We start from the raw sequence: 11,672 nt of genomic DNA on the forward strand, positions 1-11,672 counted from the left end.
TTTATATTGAACAAGATAAATATATTTATAATAATGCAGCTGTTATGGGATCACTAAATTAAAAATGCATAAAGTGAACGACAAACCTACTCATCTAGAAGCAAACATAACCTTCCTACTGAGATGGTTATGTTAAAGCAGGTTGTAGTCTTTTGAACAAGAAACCAAGAAGAGAGGAAACTGAAAGATGGGGATAAGTTCTTTTAATTTTTCAACGGAGATGATTATGGAGAGCTAAACTGACCTGCATTGGTTGTTTTAGTGAGACATCACGGAAAAGTGATTCCCCACTGTGGGAACTCTGTGCTTTACAAATAAGAGACCTCCCCTCAAGCAGACAAGAAAGCAGTGAGGCAGAGAGCAGCCACTTACCCCCGGAACAGCACCAACAATGACTTAGACTCAGGTTCACAGACTGACTTGGACTCAAAATCAAAATACACAAGACTTAGCTCCATGTGTTTGAGCTATAGACTACTCTATTTGACAGTAAAAAACAAAGGCCCCACAGAAAAACTAATAGGGAAAGTATGGTAAATGAATTTCACAGACGATCATTTCCAACATAATTATAAGAAGCAGTTCCTAATATATTCATGACTAAACCCTGTGTGAATCTTAGTTTCTCTAACACACTGATTTGATTTTCCCCTAATTTTTAAAAATTTCACATCTGCTAAAGGTGTAGATGAGTAATAGAATGAACAAAAAGGAGCTCCCCCCCCCCCAAAAAAAATCCGTATTTTCTCCTGGATCCTGTCACAGTGAATAGAGCTAGTTCCAGACTACTTTATTCAAAATATCTTTAAAAAGTCATACCATTCCTGGTGCCCCAGCTACTTTCTGAGAAGGGGAAGACCTGTGGATGACATCGGCACCGTTTAGGACACTGATTTTGGAGAGCATGAGTTCCATGGTGATCTAAATACTCTGAGAGATTTTTCTTTTGTTCTTGAGCTGAAAGAGAAACGAGATTTTTGATACTCAACCTGTTGAGCATATTGAGTGAACAAGGACATAGGGGAATCGGCCCACCTGTGATGTATAACAGCAGCACCGCCCATCAGAGAAGACGCCTCCTGTGTACCGTCAAGCTCTGCGGGGAGGCCTTGAAGATACTCTTCCGCTGGCTTTCACGTGGAAGCCCCGCGTTAGCACTTCATGATGGCTTATTTTACTTCCCTTGCACCACAAGATCCTAGTGACCTATTTCCTGTAGGGTGTGTTGAAACTATGGGCTCGTCTTAATTTATGTCATTATAGCCACTGTTGAGAATTCTCAGGTATCTCTTCATGTGATCCTATAACTTTCCATGCTTTCCCTAGGTACCTTTTTACTTCTTGCCTGGGGGGGGGGGGTGTTATTATTATTTATGATAAGTTGCCCCGTAGGGATTGTTAAAAATAATGTGCTACATTGACTGTAGGAGGATTCCCTGGTCTCCCTAAGTTTGTGTTTCTCAAGCAAGATTATGTGATTTTGTGCCACACGATACGCAAAACCCCTGATAAAATGCCTCCCTGAAGGACAATTTCACTGAGAGAAGATAATTTTGTATTATACCAAATATATTTGTATTATGGAAGAGAAAGTATTAGTCTGTGATAATTTTTAAGATAAAACTTTGATTTTTTAACAAAATATTGTCCCCAAGTGCCCCATGTTTTCTGACCACTGCTGTCAAACGTGCTACGGTAATGGGAAGGTTTGAGAAACACGGTATTTCATCACTTACCACCTGCAAGCCTGTCTTCCCGGCACATGTAATTTCATTCTCAGTACGGCCATACTTAAAAGGGTCTACTCTCATTTTAACCCAGCTGATGGCTTTTTTCTGTTTCATCATGGGGTTTGGCCACAAAAAGTGGAATTCATTCTTGGGATAGTTTTCTTTGAATACTTTGCTGAGACTTTGCCCTACAGCTTTCTCAGGGGCATAAAAATATGTTTAGAGCATCGTTATTCCATATTGCAAGCAGTATTGGGGCTATCACAATTGATTTGGGGAGGAATAACTATGAGTAAAGAAGCTTAATTGGGAGAAAATATATTTAAGGTAAAGTAACAAGATTGATCATTGTGAAGTGCAGGGCTGAGGCAGTGGATCAGTAGGAGACAAGACTGCATGGAACAGTCTATTGAGGAAAGGTTTGAATGGCAGAAAGAAGAGTTTGTACTTCCTCTCTAAGTGATAGAGGTATGAAACACATTCTGATTTTGGTGTGATAGCCTCAAACAATGCAAACTATCCACTACTGGGTGTTTTGTTTTGTTTTGGTGGCTTCTTGACCCCTTGTCTTTAAGAATATTTATTTTTTGAATTTAGAAGAAGGCACCCTCTCTTGAAAGGATCCAGGTATACATGCATTTGATTCCTTCTACCAGCTAGGATTAAATCAGGAAAGATACATCACCGATAAAGAACAAATATACATATATAATAACATCATATAATTACTTAGTGAGGTCATACATGTTTAAAATGTTTTATTGAGCATTTATCATCAATAAGCTGAACTTGAACTGCCAAAGAACTGTGAAAAATAAGTCTCGCCCTTTACTTAAGTGTGAGCCAGAACATGACTTGTAGCCGTTCTCAATTGTTATAAATAACTAAGGTCAGAAGTGACAAATTCTCCTCTTTCAAAGGCGTCTCAGTTTTGGTTAATCCTTAACCCCAGGACTTTCTTTAGGGCATCATTCTTGTCTTTGTTTCGGGGACTATGGATAAAGGGATTGAAGAGTGGAGTCACATGGTAGCTCTATCTTCAGTGATATAATAATGTTGCAAGAATGTTTCAGGGATTGTTGGGCTGAGGGAGATCTGAGTAGTAACCAGACACTGGAGTCAGCAGTTCATATAACATAACATTATTATATTACTGATGATACTGTGGATGAAATCAAATGCCCAGAAACAAAACCCACAAAAGTTTGCAAAACTATATTAATATAAATGATATCCCACTGGAGCTAACATCCCTTTGTCTTAGAAAAATGCAGTGATGCCTAGATAGGGAAAAAAGTCACCCTTCATTATGGGGGCTCAGTGTGAACAAAGCAGGGAATAAACACTGAGCCTGTATCTTCTCATTGATGGTTTTCTTTCCTTCACGTGGAATCAAAACCCAGAGGCCTGACCCTGAGAAAGCTAGGATATACAAAGTTAAACTGCTGAAACTCCCTTTCCTCCCTTCCCGAAGTGCTAAAAAGAAACACTTATAACAACAGGTTACTTCTTTTGGGCAATATGATAGCCAGTGAAAAACAAGCACAGCCTTATATTCAGTCGTTGAGGTGTGGGCCTCATTTAACATTGATATTTTCATCAAAGGTTATACAAGAGGCTTCAGTCACCCCAGGCACCCAGATATTTCACTTATGTCACCCAGAAGAATAAATTCAACAGATGAATTTTATATATTGATTACTTTAGCTGTAAGGTAACTAAAAGAAATGAGGTATGAACCTCATGAGATTTCTAAAAGGGGGTACAGGTGAATGAAGAGGAAGGGAGTAATGTTGACACTCTCAAGGGTGCAATTAAAACTTCATCTTGGAGATTATTGGGAAGTCTTCAGTCTCCCCTTGGGCTATGACCCCCTCAAGATACCTTGGTGTAACATCTTTTTCTTACTGTAATTTTTATATAATTTAGGTTAAATTGGCTCCTAAAGTAAAAGCAGGAATGATGTCTTAAATGCAATAGTGAGATGCCTGTGCAGATTTCCAGAGAATTTCTTTTTTCTTTTTCAGGACAAGTCTTTTTCACTGTGAAATATGTACACAATGTACATTGTTTAGTGTGTTTTCTTTACATACTTGCCATTTTTGAATTTTTGCTTCTAGTCCTTAATTACTAATAGACTATTTGTTTTCTATTTGTCCTGTTGACTCTTTGTTTTCTTATTTTATTTTGGATTATTCAAGTATTTTTATTATTTCATTTTTCTCTATGACCTTTTAAATGGTTTTAAATATGTATTATTTGTGTTTTATACATAACATAAAAATGATCATTTAAATAATTATAGTGTACAGTTCTGTGGCATTACGTACACTCACATTGCTGTACAACCATTACTGACATTCATCTCTAGAACTTTTTCATTGTTCCAAACTGCAGCTCCATACCCATTAAACAGTAACTTCCCGTTCCACTCTATCCCAGCTCTTGGACATCACCATGCTACTTTCTGTCTCTAAAATTCACTACTTTAGGTACCTCATATAAGTAGAATCACACAAAATGTTTCCTTTTGTAATTGGTTTATTTCACTTAGTATAATCTCTTCAAGCTTCATTCATGTAGCAAGTATCAGAATTTCCTTTCTTTTCAAAGGCTGAGTAATATTTCATTGTTAGTTCATTAGAGTCCATATATGAGTGAAATCATATGGTATTTGTCTATCTCTGGTTGGCTTATTTCACTTAGCATAATATTCTCCAGGTCCATCCATGCTGTCACAGGGGAAAATTTCCTTCTCTTTTTAAGGCCGAGTAGTATTCCGTTGTGTAAATGTATCATAGCTGTTTTATCCACTCACCTACTGATGGGCACTTGGGCTGCTTCCAGGTCTTGGCTATTGTAAATAACGCTGCAATGAACATTGGGGTGCATGTGATCTTTCAAATTAGTGTTTCAGGTTTCTTCAGATAAATTCCCAGAAATGGAATTGCTGGGTCATAAGGCAGTTTCGTTTTTAATTTTTTGAGGTAACTCCACACTGCTTTCCACAGTGGCTGCACCAGCCTGCCCTCCCCCAAGCAGGTCTGCCTCAGGCGGGCCTACCTGCAGTGTGTGGGTGTCGGAAAGATTTCCCCACACGAGTCCAGATGGGTTTGAGAGTATGTTTACTAATGCTGGGGACAATGAAACAAAGGAAGAAATTAGGGTAAAAGAAAGAACAGGGAGAGCCTAGGCAGTGCTCCGCTTGTCTCTCTAGAAATGTTATAGGAAAGAAGGGAGCCAAGGCGAGGCTGCTGTTAGCTCACTGGGAAGTGAAGGTCACGGTGACAGAAGTGAGCCTGGGCCCAGTTGCTTTCGCTCACTGGGAAGTCAGAGAAAAAGGGGGCCTTGGAGGCAGGTTCAGGTGATAAGCCTGGGTCAAGCTGCCTCTGCCCACTGCTCCCCTGGCTGCAAGTCTCATAGGGACTCTTAGAAATAAAAAGTTCATGCGCAGTAAGGGGCATGGGCGAGCTCTAGAGAGAGCCTGTATTGAGTTTTGGCCTGAGGGCTTTCTTTCTTTCCTTTTTTTTTCCTTTTTCTTCCCTGCAGGTGAGAATCTTAGGGGAGAGTTTCAGTAGAATATTCATCAGCTTTTCAGGAGCATTTTTATTAGGCTGATGCATTAAAATGAGTGTTTAGGGGAGTTTTGGATAATTCTTTCGTCTGTTTTACTTTTATCTTAGGTCTGTCTGGCTTTCATTTTTTTTTTTATTTTTTTTATTTGTTCCCCAACTTCCTCTGTCCTTGGGTTTAGCTGGCACAAATGGCACCAGGTGGGTCTTTGCTCTCTATCTGCCCAGGCCAGGGTGATTTAAGCTGTGTATTCTCTGGTTAGGGAGGAGGGTATGAACCATTTGCTCTCAAGCGTCCTTGGGGGGGGGAAGATAAGTTCTTGTGATTCACAAGCCGGCTGCAAGCTGCCCAAAGTGTTTGGCCTTGTTTAATTTTCTTGACTCAGTTTCCCCATTTCACTTGCCTATGTATTTTCCTGGTTTCTTACTGTCCTGCTACAAGGTGGCAGAAACACTGCCGTACAGGCAGCCATTCAGCAGAGGCAGGTAGTTCTGTGCAGGCTTCTCCTTGAGGTGCATTTTGTGGGAGAAGCCCCTGTGGAGAAATGGCTGCTAAGCTCTGGGTTTTGTTTGATTTTGAGCCCAGCAGCCACCAGGAGACCCTCTTCCCTTCTTAGAAGGCGCCTTTCTCAGGGCTCGCAGTGCTCACCACTTAGACTTTGATAAAAATTTTGACTTATGAGTTTCCTATTATCTCTTCAGATTGTTAATATTTCAAGTTTTGTTGTTTTTTAAATTTAGTATGTTTCTTTATTCTTAGCAGGATGGTAGATTGAAGTAACTCAGTTTTCTATTACTAAAACCTATGTTTGCCTAAAATTTTATATGATATTTCAGTTTGGACTTTAATTTACCTCATATTTTATAGTCATACTTTTTGGGCAACTCATTACTAATTTCAAGGAATGGTTAGTTATGTGGTGGTTTACAGAGAATTTCTAGAAGCACTTCTACTCTGTAACCTGAGGTGCACTTACAAAGAGACAAAGTGCTATAATTAGCTATACTTGAGTCCTTTCCACATCACACAAATCCATGCGACACACGTACCGCTTCTTGTGATCTCCCATAGTATTTAGTCTTCTTACTCATTGCACTTGGGCAGTTTAATAAACATAAAACCCTTGCAATTTATTGTACATTTCTACCATGAGACTGTGAGCCTTAAGAGGGAAGAAAATAAACTTTTGTATCAAATTCATTTCCTGGCTCAGTGTCTGGTAGCGTAGGTACTCAACAACAACCATAAAAATGCATAATTGAACAACAAGGGAGAGGATATCTAAATATAAGTGTGACAAACTAGTTACAGTTTGTAACTGTATTTGTACAAATCTTAAGAGGAGAAGGACATTTTTCATATTTTCTCTAAAAGCCTGAATGAAATAAAGTTCAGGTACTCTTAGGACCCTGCTTCAACTTTTCTATAAACGAACAGGCTCCTGAGGAACCCTGCAATTGTGCAGGGCTGGGGAATGATTTTTTACATCTAATTTTCAGAAAAATTTTATAAACTTATTCTAAAAAAGTTATTCTTTGTTTAAAAATGACTGTATTACTACTTATTGTTTAAACAAATAATACAGGCCCATGGTACAGAATTTTCAAAGTTCATAAGGGGGAGTATGAAGAAAATAAGTCTCTTTGACTCTTTTGTTCTTTAGACATCAATCTCCTCATGGCTTTCAGGAGCTAGTCTACACATTTACTTAAAAGTTAGCTACCCTCTGCTACTCACCTTGCTCTTTTTACTCAACAATATATCTGGGAGATATTACTTAACATTACATATAGAGTGATTTCATGTTTTATAAAATTGAAGACATCCCATTGTATGACTGAATCATGGCTTGTTTGATTAGTCTTCTATTAACGGGAACTTACTTTTTTTCCCCAACATTTTGATATTACAGCAATGCTGCAAATGAACATTCTTGTGTCTTCATCATCTCCCACATGCATGAGAATATCTATGGGCTAAGCACCTGAGAAGTTGAGTTGCTGGGTTACAGGGTTATATTTTGATAGAAATTGCCTATATTGTTCAATATAGTTTGTAAAACTTACACTCCCACCAAGTAAGTGTGACAGAACCCATGTCACCATCCACAACCATAGTGCTATCAAACTGCTCGATCTTTGTTATTCTAATGGGTGAAAAATGAGATACCATTATAGACTTATTCTGCCTTTATCTTTATAAATGAATTAAGGCTCCTTCCATATGCTTAAGAATCATTTCTCTGTGTTATTTGTGTATATCCTTTTGCTTATTTCCCTATTGGGATGTTGTTTTGTTCTTACAGTTTACAGAGTTTCTGTCTATTAAGGAAACAAACATTATTTAACTGGCAAATAATTGAAAAATCCTGAATTATTGATGGGTAAATAATTGAGAAGTCCTAAAGATAGGAATATAGGATTAGTTAGTAAAGAAAAAGCACCTTGGGCTAGTAAAAAGGGTGGTGGGTAGGAAATTTTTTTTTTTTACCATTAGAATTATTAGCCTCAGCAAATCACACCTGATTCCCAATTCGTATTCTTCATCTGCAGAGTCAGGTAGCTGAATTAGTAAAGATGCTCTAATAACAGGATGATGTTTTCTTCAAGGCCTAGGAAGCAGTTCAAGGAGAACTAGCTTAAGTTACTAATGCAAATCCTGAGTAAACATTTTACTGATCTGCAATTGCTGAGCACCTCCCATTAAAAAAATAAAGGACTAAATCTGTTTTCTGTGGTCCTGTTTTAACCTTTCATTTACCGTAAGAAGCCTCCCACCCCCATCTCCCAGCCTTGCTTGCAAGGTGGAATCCTAGGAATGAAAAGAAAAACAGGTCTACGTCCCAAACTTGTGTTCATACCAATCCCTATATGCATTTGTCGCTGATTTGTGGCTCTTACGTGGTTATATTTATTCTGAAAGTGAGGAAATAAGTGAGAATGTATGGCATTTTGACATAATGGAAAATAATTTTTTGTTATGGTCATGACTAAGCAGATTGTATTAAACTGTTCTATAAAAAGTAACCATAAAATCTGGACAAAATACATAAAACAACCATTTGAAGGCACTGGAGAGCAAACAACACAGGCAAGGCTTCAGGGGCTACAGTTCCAAGAAGGGAGGGGCAGGAGACGAGTTCCACGTTTCCCTTGGGTGGCCTTCCTTGAGGACATGCCAGTTCACTGGGTGGGGGGAGCATGCGATCTGGAGACAGGTGGGAAAGAATGGGAAGAAGGAAAAATAAAGTCTCAGCAGGAAGCAGTAGTTTCGCTGAACTGAGGAGATAAAGGATTTGAGGTTTGCGCTGCCGGACTAGCAGAGTTTGAGAGACAAACCCTGGAGAGCGAAGGACCACAGAAAAGTGAGGCTCAAAATATGATGCAAGCTCTTTTCAAAGCATTTTTGGATTTCTACGTCATTCTTGTGCAAAATGAGATTTCAAGAAATCTAGCAGGAGGCAGAATTGGGGGTCTGAAGAGTTGAGCAGAGTTTACAGGAGTCATGGGGCTCAAGGAGCACAAAAATAGGAAGTGAGGGCCCGCTAAGGTGGAGGGATCCTAAAAACAGTCTACACTTGTAGTTGGATCTCAGAAAAGCTATGTTCTTGGAGTAAGGATTATGTCCCAGAAGTAAGAAAAAAAGTGCATAGACCATTTTTATAACACCTGAAAATAGTACTTAAATGAGATCAAAGTCACCCGCCTCTACTGTATCTACAGCTAGAAGAAAACTTAACTTTTGTTGAGTTACTACACCCATTATCTTCACCATTTTTAAAATATAATGTCCAGTGTTCAATTAAAAAAAATTGAGGAATGCTAAGAAACAAGACAAATGATCAAAAACCAAGAGAAGAAATAAGCAACAGACACATGTTCATAGGTGACTGAGATTTTGGTCAATACTAAAACGAACAATTATCTGAATAAAACAATGTTTTTTAACCTGAAAATAAGCTAAAAGCCCCTTTTTAAAATGTTTGCAAATAAATCTAATACAAATTTGAGCTCTAATTGCCCAAGAGCCTTGTTAACACTTTTTATATTCTCAGAAATTTCTGCAGGGCCTTTTTCATATCTTTGTTCCTAAGACTATATATCACAGGGTTAAGAAGCGGGGTCACGACAGAATAAAACAGAGTCACAGTCTTCTGCATCCCAGCTTCATGCTCCAGTGTAGGGCTCCCATACATGACCAGCACTGAACCATAGAACAGTGAAACCACAGCCAGGTGAGACCCACAGGTGGAGAAAGCCTTTCTTCTCCCAGCTGCTGAAGGGACTTTCAGGACAGCTCTTAGGACCAGAGCATAGGACCCCATGATGAAGAGAAAGGGGATGATGAGGGGCAGAGGACTTAAAATGGAGAAGACACGCTCCACCACAGGAGCTTTTTTGCAAGTGAGTGCTAGAAGAGGAGCTGGGTCACACAGGAAGTGGTCGATAACTCTGGTGCCACAAAAGGACATTCGGGAGATGATGATGATGGGAACCAAGAACCAGAGGAAGCCAAATGCCCAGCAGCTGACCACAAGATTGGTGCAGAGACGTCCAGTCATAATGGTTGGATAGTGGAGAGGCCGGCAGACGGCAAGGTAGCGATCAAATGCCATAGTCGCCAAGAAAAAGCATTCCGTAGAGCCCAAGGAGAAGAAAAAGTAGAACTGGAGAAAGCACCCAGAGAAGGAGATGACCTTGGTGTCAGAGAGGAAGTTAGCCAACATGTTGGGGACAGTGGAGGTGACATAGCAGATCTCCAGGAAGGAGAAGTTGGCCAGCAGGACGTACATGGGGGTGTGGAGTCTCCGATCCCAGCGCACAGCACAGATGATACAGCCATTGCCCGCGAGGGTCAGGAGGTAGACAACGGAGAAGAGCACAAAGAGGAGGCCCTGGCCCTCCCGGGGGCAAGGGAAGCCCAGGAGGATGAAGCCAGTGCCGATGCTGGAGCCGTTGGAGATTTTCATGGGTCTGTGAGCTGTGAAAAGAACATCAAATCATTGAATGCCTGTGTGTAGACAAGTGGGGACCCAAATTTATATTTAAACTATCTTGGGAAAGAAAATAAAGACACATATCAATAGCGACTTTTTTTTTAAGACTAAATATTTATCTGGGTTGCTTCTTTCTTTTCATTCATATTTTCACTATGGACTCAAGAAAATTTTTTTGTCAGAATTTATAAGCTCTTGAAGAAGCGTGATGTAGAGATGTTTAAAGATTACATTAGATGTTACACTTAGTAGAGTCTCTATTATTTCTCTGTCCTCACAAAATGCAATTTCTTTCATTATCAGAACAAGTGACACCAATTGCAGTTGTGGCAGAAATTGAGTCTAATTGTGTAGCCACGTAACATGAACTGATAGAATTTTTTAAATTACTTCTTTTGCGTGACTTTTTAAAACTGGCCTTATTCAAACTAAATGATTAACTTGTTAATTTAATAATATTAGATACCAACTTCATGTGTAAAACAGTGAAATCAACTAGAGGAAATTTGCCTTAGTTTCTATGTGTTAAAACAGCAATTCTCGCAGAGAAGTGAAATAATAATTATTTTTTAAAGTATATCTTTATTGATTTTGGAGAGAAGAAAAGAGAGGGAGAGAGAGATAGAAACATCAATGATGAGAGAGTCATTGATCAGCTGCCTAGTCCGCATTCGGGCATGTGCCCTCTCTCTGTCTCTCTCTCTCTCTGTCTCTCTCTCTGTCTCTCTCTCTCTCTCTCTCTCTCACACACACACACACACACACACACACACACACTCTGTTGTGCAAAGGTGCACACACACTCCACTAGCATAAGCACAGCAAATGTAAAGTAGGTTCAACAAGCAGAGTGGTAGCAGGGTGTACCCCGTTCCCTGTCCTTTCCTGATCCCACTGGGAGATGTGTATATTTGGACAACACCCACACTAGCCAGCATTTCAGTGGAGAGGGACCCACTTCTGTAATTCTCTAAGAGGTCAGCAAACTTTTTCTTAAATATTTTAGGCTTACAGACTGTATAGTCTCTGCCACAACTACTTACCTCCACTGTTGGGTGAAAGCAGCCATAGGCAAATGAATGCACATGGCTGTGTTCCAATAAAACTTTATGTCCACTGAAATTTGAATTTCATATAACTTACATGTGTCTCAGAATGTCAATCTTATATTGCTTTTTAAATTTAAATTTACAATGTAAGACACTTCAGTTCATTGGCTGTACAAAAACAGGGAGCTGGCCAGATTTGGTCCATGGTTTGCTGAGCCCTGCCCTACACATTTATAGGGACAGGAAAGCAAGGACCATCTATTCAACTGTGGAACAATGGAAGCTTCTTGTCTAGCAAGTGACCTTGTCAGAAAGGGAGGAGAC

At 39.5% G+C, this 11,672-nt stretch overlaps 1 protein-coding gene across 2 annotated transcripts; it reads right to left on the reverse strand.

The window, feature by feature from the left end:
• Window positions 1-2,655: 2,655 nt before the first annotated feature.
• On the reverse strand, window positions 2,656-10,287 carry LOC308546661 (olfactory receptor 11G2-like; the record flags this gene model as incomplete). 2 transcript variants are annotated; one of them, XM_081115827.1, is made up of 2 exons in its annotated part: window positions 2,656-2,703; window positions 9,379-10,272. In XM_081115827.1, the coding sequence occupies 2 exons, from the start codon at window positions 10,270-10,272 to the stop codon at window positions 2,656-2,658; spliced, it is 942 nt and encodes a 313-aa protein (XP_080971953.1). The 2 variants fall into 2 exon arrangements, with proteins under 2 accessions (XP_080971953.1, XP_080971954.1); XM_081115828.1 differs by lacking the exon at window positions 2,656-2,703 and having other exon boundaries at window positions 9,346-10,287.
• Window positions 10,288-11,672: the final 1,385 nt, after the last annotated feature.

This window comes from Miniopterus schreibersii (genome assembly GCF_964146895.1).
Source record: "Miniopterus schreibersii genome assembly, chromosome: 1".
Taxonomy (NCBI): domain Eukaryota; kingdom Metazoa; phylum Chordata; class Mammalia; order Chiroptera; family Miniopteridae; genus Miniopterus; species Miniopterus schreibersii.